Source organism: Chelon labrosus (genome assembly GCF_963514085.1).
Source record: "Chelon labrosus genome assembly, chromosome: 6".
Classification (NCBI taxonomy): Eukaryota; Metazoa; Chordata; class Actinopteri; order Mugiliformes; family Mugilidae; genus Chelon; species Chelon labrosus.
In genome coordinates, this window is record NC_140342.1 from 776,595 (window position 1) to 793,558 (window position 16,964).

Here is a 16,964-nt window from a genome sequence, read left to right on the forward strand (position 1 = left end):
CATCATCAGTTTGTATCATAAGATTCCACATGTACGCTTTTGTCAGATATGTGTATCTATGACAGATGTATGTTTATCTTGCTGTTCTCTTCTCTTCTCTCTTTGCTGTTCTCTTCTCTCTTTCTTCTGTCTGTACCCGGCTGGCCTTAGGCAGATGGGTCCCTCCATATGAGCTGGGTTCTGCTCGAGGTTTCTTCCTGTTAAAGGGAGTTTTTCCTTGCCACAGTCGCCTTCAGGCTTGCTCTGGGGGTTTCAGGCTGGGTTTTTGTAAAGCGTCTTGAGACGATTTGTATTGTTATTGACGCTATATAAATAAAATTGAATTGAATTGAATTGAATTTTTGCTTTGATAAAGTATGGGAAAATCATCCCACTGTAATCTTTTATTTTATTTTGTTTATTTATTTGATAGGGACAATGCTCATTAATCAACAGACAAGTTACTTGCCGTAAACAAGCCAGAGTTAGCTACAAGTGCTAGTTTCCATCTGTTGTCCCTAGCCAGATCTTAACAGGCACCCTAAAATGCAAAAGTCGATCATCAGTAAATGCTATCGCATACCTGTATCCATCCTTATCTGCTGGTTCTATAGGGCCGCATAAGTCTGTGTGCACTAGCTCTAGTACGGCAGTAGCTTTTGCGTCAGCCTGCCTGTTTCTGCTCTGTGTAAACTTGCCCTGTGTGCATATTTCACAATTTTGATTGGACTTGTCATTTTTCCCTTTTATCGACATTCCTTCAACCACCTTTTCTAACTTTGCAATATCATCAAAATTACAATGGCCAAGTATCCTATGCCAGGTTTGAATGTCATGACAACCACACACTTCATCAACATTTTCATCCTCTACTGTGCTAAGGTAATACAGCCTACCATACATGTTCATTTTGAACTGCGTACCGTGCGTTTTGATCAGCCAGTCATCACCGTCCTTGAAGCGGATCTCGGCTCCATTGGCTGTCGCTGCTTTGACTGAAAAGATGTTTTGTGGAAACGATGGGATGTAGAGTGTTTGCTTGAGCCTCGTTCTCACCCGTCGTCCCTCGCTGTCCAGAAAGTAGATCTCGGCGTCTCCCCTCATTTCCGCCATCCCGCTCACCTTGGTCCCGTCGGCAAGCTCGATCATGTGGTCCTCTGGTCTGAAGCTCTTGTCCACTGTTTTGAACTTTGTGGCGTCATTGACCATGTGTGAAGTGGCACCGCAGTCGACCATGAGACCCGTCTTGTCGGCTTGCTGTATAGGACAGTCACTTATCTGGAAGAAACAGAAAGTTGTAGACGCTTCCTCGGTCTCTCCATCAGCTTTCTTCACGTGGTCACGGCCTCGTCCTCGACCGCGCCTTCTTCCTCGCTGTGGTGTGTTCCACCTTCGATCCTCTCTTCTCTGTTGGGTTTTGTCAGGACATGCCCTGGACATATGGCCCTTTTTACCACACGTGTAACACTCGACATCAGCCAAGTCAATTTTCTTTCCACGTCCTCCACCACATGCTCTCGTTGCCCCGCTTGTCTTCATTACATTGTCTTCCACATTCACGTCACCTCTCCCATATTTCTCTGTACTCTCATAACTTCGCAGTTTCGTTTTAAACTCGACGAACGTTACAACATCATTCGTCTGTGTGATGTGCACGACGAACGGCTTGTATGACTCTTTTACTACCATTGCTATCTGAAGTCCATCACTTATTTGTTCGTCTGCTCTTCTTAATGACGTGAATATAGTCTCTGCTCGAATAATATAGTCAGTAACTGTTTCATTGCTAGCCTTATAGAGTGAAGAAAGTTCACAGTATAAACTCACAATGCGGGGTTTGTCCTTTCCTGCGTAGTGCTCGCGAAGAATCCCCAGTGCTTTTCTTCCATCACGTTTCGCGTCTCTCATTACCAACCACAAACTCTTATCGTCCAGACATTGCACTAGCTGTGCATATGCTTCTCCGTTCTTTGCCTCATCTTCCGCGAGAGCTTCTTCGTCTCCTTCATCTATCTCCGGATCCTCCAGGATAACACCTCTGAGACCATGCAATTCCATGTGCGCGAGGAACCTTGTTTCCCAGAGTTCGTAACTTTTCTCGTCACTGTCGAATAAAAGTCTCAGCCACCTGTGGCCTGCCTGCAGCAGTCTATCGTTCACACAGTCACCACGGTGGCTAACTAGCAGCAGCTAATGGCTAATATTCACGGGAGAAAATAACTGACCCTCCATCGTCTCTTTGGCCTGGAACTCATCACACACTCACACTGGCCATTTATTTTTGCGCATGCCCGTTACATACATCCCGGTGCACGCAGGCACTCACGTTCAGCATGACATCACTACGTGGGCTATTTAACATGACTTTGCCACTGTTTATCAAATATGCTTAACACACTGGTCAGGATGAGCCACCCACCTCCCCTGCTAGACAAGACCTGCCATCTACCTACCTATGCTGGAGGTGGCGATTGTGCACCTTAAAAAGTGTGTTTCCTGTTGTAATAGTTGAATAACTGGATTCTCTTAATTGTGATTTTGTTCTATTGAAGGATTTGTGTAATTGAGAAATATAAGTTTCTGTTTCACTTATATTGTTGTAATAAAACATGGCTGTTTGTGCAAAATTTTGTGTTATTTCTTTTTTGTTAACCGTTTAGCCGCAGTGTACTAAAATCATATATTTTAATAAGTTTTCTGTTTGCTGTAGGCCTATGTGCTACCGGAACAGTAGGCTAACCGATTCAGTCCGCTGTCTGCTAACTGGTATAGCGTTACTACGTCTTTGTATAAGAATCTCCATTAACATATTTTAGTATTTAGTGCCATAATGCTTGTGACTTGAGTTTTTATTGATCAACTATGTGGACTGATGTAACTTCAGAGCGCCGGGCTGCTGTACCGATACGCCGAGTGGTTGCCTTGGCAACCGCCGGATTTGGCCAGCGGGCCTCGAGTTTCACATATGTGCACTGTGCAGTCAGGGTTCTATGGACTGAGATATGTCGCAATATTATTCGTATACGCGAAAAACCGAAATCCACGTGTATGATAGAATTCGCAAGCGCAAAGTCCAGATTCGTGACTTGTAAATTTAATTTGCAAGCGCAAAGTCAAGATTCGTGACTTGTAAATTGGTATTTGCACAATGGTGTAATGATTTATTCAAATGTTTGAAAACTTGCAAATTAAATCATACCAATTTGTACAAATATGTCACTTCTCGCACTCACATCTGTCTTGAAATTTCATTTGCGGCTCTTACTTTCCGTGTGTGAAGTGTTGAATCTGCGTTTGCGGATCATCCAACGCACGCATTCATCCCTGCTTCTGCTTACGTAATTTTGTATGGAGAGAGATATGTCGCAATATTATTCGTATACGCAAACACCGAAATGCACGCGTATGATAAAATTCGCAAGCGCAAAGTCCAGATTCGTGACTTGTAAATTTAATTTGCAAGCGCAAAGTCAAGATTCGTGACTTGTAAATTGGTATTTGCACAAAGGTGTAATGATTTATTCAAATGTTTGGAAACTTGCAAATTAAATCATACTAATTTGTACAAATATATCACTTCTCACACCTGCATCTGTCTTGAAATTTCATTTGCGACTCTTACTTTCCGTGTGTGAAGTGTTGAATCTGCGTTTGCGGATCATCCAACGCGCGCATTCATCCCTTCTTCCGCTTACGTAATTTTGAGACATTCCTTTCGCATTTTTCCAATCCAATCTGTACGCGAAGGTCTCAACCGATGCAAAGTCAACAACCCCCCCCCCAAAAAAAAATATTCCTGTAGGTGGCGGTGTTGATCCTGCCTTACCAATGTACATTCGTTCCCCACTCTATGAAGCGCTGATGGCTGCCCATGCACTCTGGTGAGACAGACAACAAAGACGTGGTGAGTGAAATAGTTTTATGTTTACGATAACATTTGTTTTAGAGACAATGCGTTGGCAGTTGGCATACAAAGACAATTTCTGTCTAGAGTCTAGCCTAAATGTTAAGGGCGCTAACGTTTAGCTATGTGGCTAACGGTTAGCATTAGCTAACGATTAGCGTTAGCATAAAATGCGGCTCAGGAAAGGATGGACTGCACTGTTTTACTGTTAAACTTGCTTATTCATTTTGACTAAATGATATAGACGAACCTATGGAGTAGATGTAGGGGAAACACTTGAGGTCTGACACCAGAATATTGTCATCAGGATCAGTTTTAATAGAATTACAGTAGCTACCTAATCACACAAAAATGTTAATTTCCAATCATTTGTGCTTTGTGTGTATGTTTCAGCTGCTGTAAGGCGTAACTGTCTAACATCTGGGACCACAGACCAGGAAATCGACTAAAAGTTTGGTTCTACATCAGTCAGTTCCATTCTTATGACCACGATATCTCAGAAATACTAGGTGTTCAAGGGTCGAAAGCCAAGGTCTTTGCGACCACAGTAAACATGATTTTGGCCAAGAAGTCATATGATAATTATGACAAAACCATTTCCACCAATGTCTGATTGGATAAAACGCAATGTTTTATATCCAAAAGGTTAAATGTCAACTTCACTGCGGGATCATAACGTTAAATTAAATTCTTAATAGTCTTTGTACAGTGTTATATGAGTCTTAACAAACATGAATTTAAGTCCAGAAGGCGGTGCGAGAGTGGAGGATGGAGCATACCATCTGCAGAGACCTGGAGTCAATACACAACAAGTGGTGCTGGACCAAGAAGATAGCCAGAACAACAGCCTCTTCACTCTGTTGAGATCAAGTGTTTCCGCTCCTTGAAGACAAACACAGAAGGAGTGAGGAGGAGCTTCTCCCTGCAGGCCATTCGGACCTAGATCCCAGATTTGACAACGTGTTTTGAATTTGGACAAATCACTTTTTTATGAATGTTGAATTACCTTGGCCTGCAGGCAATGTTTGTGTCGTTATGTTGCATTTGGCTTTACCAAAATTATCATTTGCAGCTTGCTAGCAGGCTAGTCGACTTAGCTTACAGTATGCACGAACAAACTAACTAAAAAGGGGCGTGTCACTAACAATATTTTTCTGAAAGCTATGTATCTCTGGATTTGCATTAAACTCTGTTTTAAGCTAGCAGGGACAGAAACCTTCATTTATTTCAATATTACAATGATCTGATCTGTTTTCACCAATTTCCATTGATTCTCATACAAGACCTATGCTATCAGTCATTCCCCCATAGCAAAACTGGTCTGGCCCAGTGATGGGCCACACAACCCACTTGCACTTGGCCCACATGCAAGAATGAATTGCAGCCCTTATGTGGTCCACATCTGGCTTCCAACATGTGTGCCACATAAGGCCCACAACTCAGCCAAACTGCAACCAGAGCTGGCCCTAATCTGGCCCTATGGTGGGCCAAACCATTTTCAGAAGTGGTTCCTGATGTCAGCCTTAATTCAACCTTAACTCAGCCACTTAATTTATGTGCCGTATTTGATCCAGATTATTTATATAAATATATATATATATATATATATATATATAAAATCAACAAGTCAAAGTCAAAAAAAAAAAGTCAAAGTCAAAGTCAGCTTTATTGTCAATTCTGACATGTGCAACACATAACAGGATTGAAATTTCTTTCCTCAAAGTTCCTACGGTGCAGCAACTTAAACACAAAATGTACAAATATGAAATGTAAAAATATAAGATATATATATATCTATGTATCTATATATACATACATATACACACCCATATACATATACACATATATATACTACACGCATACATACCTAAAAAAAATAAAAATAAAAATAAAAATAGAATGAGCTACAATAAAATAAAGTGGCTGGTGCGACCCCTGAGTTGGGCAGGTGCAAAGGGTATGATATATGATATATATAATACAGTATATACAATATTGGTCTCTCAGATGAAGTATAGTCCGTGGGGTGGTGGTGGTGGGGGGATCAGAGTCCCAGGTTAGTGTGTGTGTGTGTGTGTGAGCGGGGAGCAGAACGGGGAGAGGGGGCAGAGCAGGTAAGGAATTGAGCTTCCTGACAGCCTGGTGGATGAAGCTGTCCTTGAGTCTGCTGGTCCTGGCCTGAAGACTCCGCAGTCTCCTCCCTGATGGCAGCAGAACGAGGAAGTTGTGTGACGGGTGGGTGGGATCACCTGCAATGCAGAGGGCTTTGCGGGTGAGACGGGTGTCGTAAATGTCCTGGGGGGAAGGGAGAGAGACACATTATCTTCTCAGCTGTTCTCACTATGTGCTGGAGGGTCTTGCGGCAGGACGCGGTGCAGGCGCCATACCACGCAGTGATGCAGCTGGTCAGAATGCTCTCGATGGTGCCTCTGTAGAAGGTGCGCATGATGGGGGCCGGTGCTCTGGCTTTCCTCAGTTTGCGCAGAAAGTAGAGGCGCTGTTGAGCCTTCTTTGCGAGTGATGCGGTGTTGGTCGCCCAGGAGAGGTCCTCTGTGACGTGCACACCCAGGAACTTGGTGCTGCCCTCTCCACAGCAGCACAGTTGATGATCAGAGGAGCATGCTGAGTGTGCGCTCTCCTGAAGTCCACAACAATCTCCTTTGTCTTTTCCACATTCAGAGAGAGATTGTTGTCTCCGCATCACATAGCCAGGCGGCTAACCTCGTTCCTGTAGTTGGTCTCGTCTCTGTTGCTGATGAGACCCACCACAGTCGTGTCGTCTGCAAACTTGATGAATAGGTTGGAGCTATCCATCGGTGTGCAGTCATGGGCAGGGTTGGGTAGTAACTGATTACATGTAATCTAGATTACGTAATCAGATTACAAAAATCAAGTAACTGTAATCAGCCCAGACTACAATACAAAAATGCGTAATTAGATTACAGTTACATTGTTGGGGATTACCTGATTACATTTTATCATGCAAACAATGCAACTTTTTTATGATAGCCTAGCCAGTGTTTTCATTTGACAAGCAGCCCATTTGTTTGTTCACTAGATGTCATTATCATCCATTTGCCTGTGTAGTTTCTTGACAAGAAAAAGGTTCAAATCAAAACCCAAGATGGAGGAACCGTCAACGTCAACCAACCCAGATAGCAAAATCAGATTGGCAGATAGCAGACCGCTGGTGGCATGCCACTTGTGGTCCACCGTTGGTCCACCATCTCTTGAAATTTAACTTATCATGAATATTAAGAAAATACATGAAATGTTATTAAAGTGATGGATGAAGTATAACTGAATAAATGAAAAAGGTTTTAGACCAATAGTGACAAAATATTGGGGCATTTGACGACAACTCGCTCGCGGACCGCCAGTGAACCGATGAGCAAAACTCCAGCGGACTGCCAGGTCTATCCCCAGTGGGCTGACGCTGGTCCGCCAGCCTCTTGCTATCTGGGAATAGACCTGTTCCAGTCGGCAAAAATACGTTCAGTACTTGGCAACATCGCCACAACTTTGAATTAAAGACAGAGGAAAATAAGATTGTGTATGTCTTGTACAAGTTGTGTAAAAAGTAATCCTAAAGTAATCAGATTACGTTACATGTTTTGGGTAATCCAATAGATTACGTTACTGATTACAAAATTTGCCATGTAATCTGTAATCAGTAATCGATTACATTTCAAAGTAATCTGACCCAACCCTGGTCATGGGTCAGTAAAGTGAAGAGGAGGGGGCTCAGCACACATCCCTGGGGGGCCCCTGTGTTCAGGGTGATGGTGCTGGATGTGTTGGTGCCAACCCGCACTGCTTGTGGTCTTCCAGTCAGGAAGTCCAGCATCCAGTTGCACAGCGAGGTACTGAGCAAGTACAGTATTATAACTGTATTATAACTGTTTACTTAGTAACTGTTTCACTGCCAACTTCATTCACTTTTGTCTATTTAGGTTTTCTTTTATTATTATAAGAGAGAAACGTTTGTGAACGTATTGAAAAAATTGACAATAAATAAATCTTGAATGTCAACACAGTACACACACCTGCACATTTAACAAACACTTAACAAATTTAAAAACTGTACATTTATGATTCTACACATCTCCATAAACACTCTCAGCACGAGTTTAAGATATGGTGCTGTCCATATAGGGTTGCCACCTTTGAGAAATAAAAATAAGGAACGCCCACCACGGCTCCTCGGGGCCATGACCACCACAGACCTGACTCCTGTAGGACAGGGGGCCTGCAGCAGTGGTATGTTATATTTTGTGCTGGTGTTCTTAGTAAAGGGGTGATGGAGAAAGCCATTAGTCATACTTAAAGCTTGAAATGCTTTATTGACAATGAACACATTCTCTTACAAAGTGCAGTTAATTAAATCTTTAATGAAATCTGTACCAATGAACTTTTAAAATATAAACAAGTTTATTTATTAACTGTAAATCTATAAGTATGATTTGTTTTTTTAAATGACCATATATAATATTTATATTAGCTAATACTACTGTATATCAAATAAATGATCATTCATAAACCGCACATGTCAAACTCAAGGCCCATAACTGTATCAGGCAAGATAATATTTTATATCTATCAGAACTGACCCGCAGGTATTTTGCGTGCGTCAAGCAGGTACGTCAATCAGCTCATCCTCCCAACTTTATTGCAAAACTCCTCAGAGTCTCATGGTTGCCTTGCAACTGCTCAGCGAATCGGTGCGGCAGCGCAGCGCGCTGAAGTTCATACGGTTGACCAATAAAAGCTCAAGCCACAACCATTAGAGCACTAAATACTAAAATATGTTTACTGGTACAGCGTATAAGATGTACCAGTTAGCAGACAACGGGCTAAATCTAGCCTACTGTTCTACGGTAGCACACATGGCTAACAGAAAGCTTACTATAAATGACAACACCACTACAGCTAAACACCAGTCTGTTAGCATACATGCTACCATACAGACACACTGAAAGTGACCGTTAGCCAAATAACAGTAGCATGTTTAACAGGTATTAGCATTAGCATGTTAATGTGGTTAGCTCCGCTGATTGAGTTTGACGCCACTGTCCTAAACAATCAATCAAACCACAATAGTCTAATAAAATATGCTATGATCATGAACTGACATCTTCTGGCAAAAGCACAACCAGATAGGTAATCAATCATAACATAATGTCTCATACCGTATCAGTCTCAGAAGATGATTGGGGTATGAAGAACTTTGACATTGACGCTTGGGTCTTCTGTGTTCTTCCATGTTCCACTGAAAATCATTAGCTAACGCTAACCGTTACCAAACGTTAGCGCCCCTTGTTAACATTCAGGCTAGACTCTAGACAGAAATTGTCTTTGTATGCCAACTGCCAACGCATTGTCTCTAAAACAAACGTTATCGTAAACATAAAACTATTTCACTCACCACGTCTTTGTTGTCTGTCTCACCGGAGTGCATGGGCAGCCATCAGCACTTCATAGAGTGGGGAACGAATGTACATCGGTAAAGCAGGATCAACATGGCACTAGTGTGTGAATGTGTGTGTGCTTGTGTGAGTGAATGGGTAGATGTGTCTGTGACTGTAAAGCGCTTTGAGTACCAATAGGTAGAAAAGCGCTATAAAGCAAGGCCATTTACATGTCTTGTCACAATGACAGCATACCTACAGGAGTATCAAATGTAATCGGAGGCAATATCTTTTAGGAGATTTAAGATTCCAGAAGGAATCGCATCAGTGACTACAGAGTGTTCCTTTGAAAAACATACTTCCTTCTGAAAAATTCGTAGGTCCATCCATTTCTGTGTGGAGTTTGCATGTTCTCCCTGTGTCTGAATGGGTTCTCCCACCGTCCAAAGACATGCTCATTAGGTTAATTGATGATTCTAAATTGGCCGTAGGTGTCAGGGCCGGTTTTTGCTATGGGCAATGTGGGTGACCGCCCAGGGCGCAATCTAAGCTGCCGTTTGACGCCTCTGCACAACCTGAAGCTCCATTGTTCCATTGAAGGAAAAAGCCCCCCAGATCATGATGGCGCCCTCTCCACTGTGCCGTGTAGAAAACATCTCAGGTGGGATCTCCTTGTCATGCCAGTAACGTTGGAAGCCATCAGGACCGTCAAGGTTAAATTTTTCTCATCAGAGAATAAAACTTTCTTCCACCTTTCATTGTCCCATGTTTGGTGCCCTCGTGCAAACTCCAAACGGGCAATTTTGTGCCGTTGAAGGAGACGAGGTCTTTGAAGACGTTTTTTGTTCTTAAAACCCTTCTCTCGCAGATGCCGTCTAATGGTTATGGGACTGCAGTTGGCACCAGTGACAACTTTAATTTGGGCCGAGGATCATCCCGTGTCTTGACGGACAGCCAATTGGATCCTCCGGCTCAGGGCCGGTGAGATTTTTTTGGGTCTACCACTTGATTTTTTTTCCCCATAACCCTCAGGATCTTTTAAGAAGTTTAAAATGACTGTCTTACTGCGTCCAGCCTCAGCAGCAATGGCACGCTGCGAGAGGCCTTGCTGATGCAGCTCAACAATCCGACCGCGTTCAAAGAGAGAAAGCTTTTTTGCCTTTGCCATCAGGAGGTCATGACAGTGTGGGTACCTGACAGAAAATGACACTGAATCCACATTTTTACGAAGATTTGGGCTTTTAAAGGCTGTGGTCTTAAACTTTTGATCAGCTGATAAACAGCCTATTTCAGTTTAATGGTTGTTTGCAATAAATTGCTTACTCAAATTTTTTTCTTGTCTCACTCCCATTTCTTCTTTTTGCAATTTGAAGCACTACTTAGAACCTTCTTAAGATCCCACAGTGCAAAATGTAAATTCTTGCAATTTTTCAACTGGTCTTAAATTTTTGATCAGGAGTGTATGTCTGTGTCAACTTGCTGCTGAGAGTCATAAGGGTTGTGTGTGTGTCAGAGGAGGCAAGGGGGAGGGGGCGGGGGATCAACTTGCGACTGCAGAGGTTGGCAAGGAGGAGGGGGTCGAGGGATAGACTGATCCCAGGCTACACAACACAGACTGCTTCCAAATAAATTGTATTTCATTCCTAAAATTAACATAGACCCATAGACCCATATACCTACATGTAATTAATCGGGTTATGTGAAAAATTACAAATAAATAAATAAAAATCTGTGCAGTCATCTTCGTGACTCACGTAACTCCGGTTGATTGACGGGCGAACGGACGGTGTTGGCAAAAAGTAATGCAAAAGTTAATGATGTTGAGTCCTCATCTTCATCATGGATCAAAGTAAAAGACCAAAGAAGCATCAGGTGCCCAGTTCAGAAAAAGAAGAAAAGAAGAAGAAACGGGCAAAGGGATGGTTCGCCCAGGGCGTAAATCTAGCCAGGACCGGCTCTGGTAGGTGTGTGTGTGTGAGTGTGAGTGTGAATGGTTGTCTGTCTCTCTGTGTTAGCCCTGCGATAGACTGGCGACTTGTCCAGGGTGTACCCCGCCTCTCGTCCGATGACAGCTGGGATAGGCTCCAGCAGACCCCGCGACCCTTAGAAGATGAATGAATGAATTTCATAAGTACAAAGCCGAAGACGCAGTTTCTTTTGTAGGTACAAAAAGCGTTCCGCTGAGGTTATAAACAGGTGTTGATCTCCTCGTTGTGAGTAATTTTGTCCTGCAGAGGGCAGCAATACGCCCAGTAGCGTTAAAACTGCCAAAATCACAAAGAAGAGAAAGAATAGAGACGATGTGGGTTAGCTGTCGGGGTAGTATCCTGCGCTAGGGTGACACGGAATGTAAAGTAAATCTCGAAAAAGAAGAGCATTGAATATATACTGGCTTGTCTAGCATTTAGGTAACGTTTTTGTTGTTTGTTTTGTGTTTAGTTGTGACGTTTATGGGCGACGCTGGCTGTCAGCTGTCCCATTTTCCAGCTCAGCTCTCTCGTCATTTAACGCGAGGTAGCTTACTGCTGCTGCTCCAGTCTTAATATTGTTATTATTAGTAGTATTATTATAGTATTTAGTTTTCTGCCTTCTTCTTATAGCTGTCTTGTATCGTTAATCCAAACACTAAACAAAGCTTATAAGTTAAAAGGACAACATAGCTGTTCTTTGATTCAGTGCTAACAACTAGGCGTCTGTATTATTGTTATTATTATATAAATAATTCAAGTTTTCTAACATTTAGAAAACGTGGAGACAGGAAGTTCCTTCTAACATTTAGAAAACGTGGAGACAGGATGTTCCTTACTTTGACGTTGTTGTGTTGGTGAAAGAAGGCAGTCCTTGTTTTATGAGCAAATTAAAGGACATATCCTGCTGACAGTAGTAGCTACTGCAAGAATGGCCAAGGTAACTCGAGGTAACTGATAATTACCTATAATTAGGTAGTGAATCACTAACTTGCATAGGGCCAAATACAGTACCTTCAGTTTTGTCTGAATTTCTAAGTTGAATGTTTCAGGTTGGTCAAGCTTTGTGTCTTCAAGCCGTTCTTGGGAGTTTAGTTTCGATTAGTTGTTATCTGCATTGCAATGGAAATAAGGGAATAATGTATGATGTGAAAAGTGTTGGTCTTGGCACATAGTCCATATGATGTCCATAACCATCTTTTGTTTAGGTTTGTTAAATGCAGGAAAAATACAGTTATAGAACTAAGTGAGTGGTCTCATCTTCACTCCTCTCCTCTAGTTCATCTTTATGTAGCAGCAGATGCTCTCCACGCAACGGGATCTTTCCCCCTGAGGCAGGAGGAGTAGTGGATCTTGTCATCAGCTGACTGAACTACAGCTCCTGTGACTGATAACAGAGCAGAATGTCAGACAGTGGCAACCAAACATGTCTAATGGGAGCAGAGGACATGGTTTCCCTCCTGGTATGAACTCTCTAATTATACTAACATACTAACATTTATCACTTGATGATGAACTGATACAGTTTTCCAGAAAGAATTATCAACCTAAACTAATTTTTTCTTAGACAATCACAACTACATAAGTATATAAAATAGTGCCTTTTTTTTTTTTTAATTGATATCTTTGAGTTTGATTTGACATGGGTGATGGTTCGGAATAATTGAATTGTCAGAGACACACACAGTCCAGTGCATACTTGTGCAGTTTTATAGTCTGTTCTGAGATTTGGTGGTACTGTATGGAGGGATGGAACTGCCAGTATACAAAAAATAAAGAAAATAATTTGAATTCAATTCAATTTGTTTTGTGTCAATAACAATCCGTATTTTCTGAAGAAAACCAGGGAGAAGTGAAGGGGTGATGGAGGAGTAGAAGGAACCTGATTAATTTGCTGCCATCTGCTGCTCTATAAAAGCAAAGCTTTCTCCAACACATCCCAGAGATTCTCAGTGGGGTTAAGGTCTGGACTCTGTGGTAGCCAATCCATGTGTGAAAATGATGTCTCATGCTCCCTGAACATTTAACATAGCCCTGAGTTCTACTGTTGTTTTCCTTCAATTTAATTTCACCAAATCCAGATCACGGTCAATCAGGATTTTTTTCTGTCCACATTTCTTCCTCCAAGACGATGATTCCCCACTATCCTTCCAGTTTTTAATGATGCATTGGACAGTTCTTATCCAGTAGGAGGCTTAGTTAAATCCAGGTTATATCCATCATATCTGCTTAAGACATTATATTTAACCATTATCAATCAACTATGCACTAAGCAAATAGGTACGAGCTTCCTATTGGATAATTACTGCATGGGTGATTATCTTTCAGCTTGCAACAAGTTATTTAACCCCAAGTGATGCAATGAGTAGCTTCTCATTTCTTAAACCGTGTCGAAAGACACATCCCGTGGTCATGGAGAAGATGCCAAATCATTGGCATGCATCAAGTAGAGAAAACATCTAAGGAGATTGCAGAAACTACTGCAGTTGTGTTAAGAATTGTCGAACGCATTATAAAAACTGGAAGGATAGTAGGGAACCATTATCTTTGAGGAAGAAATGTGGTCAGAAAGAAATCCTGATTGATCGTGATCACTTAAATGTTTGATAAAAAACAAATCGAAGACAAACAACAGTAGAACTCAGGGCTATATTTAATAGTGAAAGTAAGAGCATTTCCACACATACAATGCGATGGGAACTCAATGGATTGGGACTTAACAGTCCACTAACCTCTAATGAGTGAGGCTAACTGGAAAAAAGGCTTCAGTTTGCTAGGGAGCATAAAGTTTGGACTGGAGCAATGGAAGAGGGTCATGTGGTCTGCTGAGTACGGATTTACCAGACTGATAGGCACATCAGGGTAAGAAGAGAGGCAGATGAAGTGATAAACCCATCATGCCTGCTGTACAAGTGTGGTTCTGGGAGCATGAGACATCATTTTCACATATGGATTGACTACAGAGTCCAGCCTTAACCCAATTGAGAATCTTTGGGATATGCTGGAGAAGGCTTTGCGCAGTGGTCAGACTCTCCATCATCAATACAAGACCTTGGTGAAAAATGAATGCAACACTGGATGAAAATAAATCTTGTGATATTGCAGAAGCTTATCGAAACAATGCCGCAGTGAATGCGTTCTGTAATCAAAGCTAAAGGCGGAAGTGTATTGGAGAGTATGACCTTTTTTCCTTTGTGGCAACTTTTTTTTTTGACCAAGCAGTGTATTTGTGTGTATGTAAAAATAGTGAAATGTAAGCAATGAAATGCCTAGTAGGTGGGACCAGGACCACAGATGAGACGCATGCTGTTCTGCAGATCAGATACATGCCTCTTCAGGAAGGAGACACTCACAGAAAGACGAGGGAGATTTGAGAGGAGGGGCAGATCCCTATTATTTTACATTGATTATTAGCCAATGCAAGCTGATTTCTTGTAATAATTTGCATGTTTTGTAAATGATGATGATTCATCAAGGCTTTTGTTATCTGTTCTGTATACTCCTATGTCATGTGTACATTGTACAGCTGTATTTATTCCAACAAACAAAATCAATCCAATGATGTCCATATGCTTGACAATTGAGTTGCTCTGCAAAGCATTAAGAAAGAAAAAAAAATCCAAACCATTCCTTAAAGATTTTATTGTATTACTGTGGGCGGCACAGTGTCGAGGTGGTTAGCACTGATGCCTCACAGCGAGAAGGTCCCGGTTTCGAATTCATGGGCCGACTGGGCCTTTCTGTGTGGAGTTTGCATGTTCTCCCTGTGTCTGCATGGGTTCTCACCGTGTACTTTAGCTTCCTCCCACCATCCAAAGACATGCTCATTAGGTTGGTTGGTGATTCTAAATTGGCCGTAGGTGTGAGTGTGAATGGTTGTCTGTCTCTGTGTTGGCCCTGCGATAGACTGGCGACCTGTCCAGGGTGTACCCCCTCCTCTCGCCCGATGACAGCTGGGATAGGCTCCAGCAGAGCCCCGCGACCCAGGAATAAGCGGGTATAGAAAATGAATGAATGTATTAATGTGGAGCCTTGTTCATTGTGCAAAATAAATAACTGGTAAACTAAGTATACCAGCTCTTATCACAAAAACACATTGAGCTGGGTGGTTTTAGCAAAATAAATAACCAGGTTTTAAACTCAAATAAAAAGCTCTGCACTGTACTGGTTAACTTCAACATTCAAACTGTCTCAACAAATACTAAATTACAATTTTCCTTTGAATAGCCTTATAAATCTATACAACAGAAATTCATTTTTAGTTCTCTAAAGTACAGTACTTCCACACTTGTTGAGTCACATTCTTTGATGTTTGGGTATGATTTATGGTAGCCATAGAACAAATACAAAAAAATTGGGCTTGGCTATGTGCTCAGCATGATCGTTATAAAAAAGCCTTGATTGGCCCCAGTACTGATCAGGACATCCCTGCATTACAGGAATGATTTCTGTTTTGCCTAAGTCTAGTAGAAGTAGAAAGTTACAAGTCAGGCAAGGGCACTGAAATGACAATTCTTGGCCAAAACCAAAAATGATGAAACCAAGGCCAAAACCTGAAACACCGAAAGAAATTATTATGACAATCATTAGTACCATTGCATATATGGCTATGACTGTGTACTAACCTCACTAAAATCAAGGCATTGCAATTGGATAAATTGCATAAAACATTATGTTTCAAAGAATACATCAATTACAAAATTATGAAAATATTTATTTAGCACATTCCAACAATGCACAATATAATATAAAATAAAATTCTAAATAAAATGTTTAACTTGATCCCACTTATGTGTACATTAAATAATAATGGAACAGAAGCTTTTGCAGCTGGAAATCAGCATCGATCCACTGTGCAGTTAGACTGAGCACAGTGGCGGTTCTACATTGAATTACTCCCCGGGTGATACCCCCTCCGAAAAGAAATAACACAAAATTTTGCACAAACAGCCATGCTTTTTTTATAATAATATAAGTGAAACAAACAAAAACTTATATTACGCAATTGCACAAATCCTTCAATTGAACATTTGAAAATCACACTTAAGAGAATCCAGTTATTCATTCACCTTCTGTACCCGCTTATTCCTGTTAAGGGTCGTGGGGGTCTGCTGGAGCCTATCCCAGCTGTCATCGGCTGAGAGGCAGGGGTACACCCTGGACAGGTCGCCAGTCTATTGCAGGGCCAGCACAGAGAGACAGACAACCATTCACACTCACACTCACACCTACGACCAATTTAGAATCACCAATTAACCTAATGAGCATGTCTTTGGACAGCGGGAAGAAGCCGGAGTACCTGGAGAGAACCCACACAGACATAGGGAGAACATGCAAACTCCACACAGAAAGGCCCAGTCGGCCCATGGATTCGAACCCGGGACCTCCAGTTATTCAACTATTGCAATTACAACAGGAAACACACTTTTTAAGGTGCACAATCTCCACCTCCAACATAGGTCGGTAGATGGCAGGTCTAGCAGGGGAGGTGGGTGGCTCATCCTGACCAGTGGCAGAGGATGCTCCAAAATATTTTAGAAGTGCCCCTGCAATTGAAACTGACATCAAAAGACCGTAGACTACAATATAACTCTTATATAAAACATCCATAAATTGCAAATTTAAATAAACATGCCCTTACATGCTAAATGTCTGTCATTCGACGATATATTTATCTTTCAGGGAGGAACAATTAGCTCCTTGGTT

At 41.8% G+C, this 16,964-nt stretch overlaps 1 protein-coding gene across 2 annotated transcripts in view; it reads left to right on the top strand.

Annotated features, from left to right (window-relative positions):
- The first annotated feature begins 11,586 nt into the window (after positions 1-11,586).
- tmem68 (transmembrane protein 68) overlaps positions 11,587-16,964 on the top strand; it is a 53,173-nt gene continuing 47,795 nt past the window's right edge. For both annotated transcript variants that reach the window (XM_084546220.1, XM_084546221.1), the window contains exons 1-2: positions 11,587-11,699; positions 12,538-12,721. In XM_084546220.1, the coding sequence (XP_084402346.1) occupies positions 12,662-12,721 (60 nt within the window). In that variant the 5' untranslated portion in view covers positions 11,587-11,699; positions 12,538-12,661. The remainder of the gene's footprint in view (positions 11,700-12,537; positions 12,722-16,964) is intronic.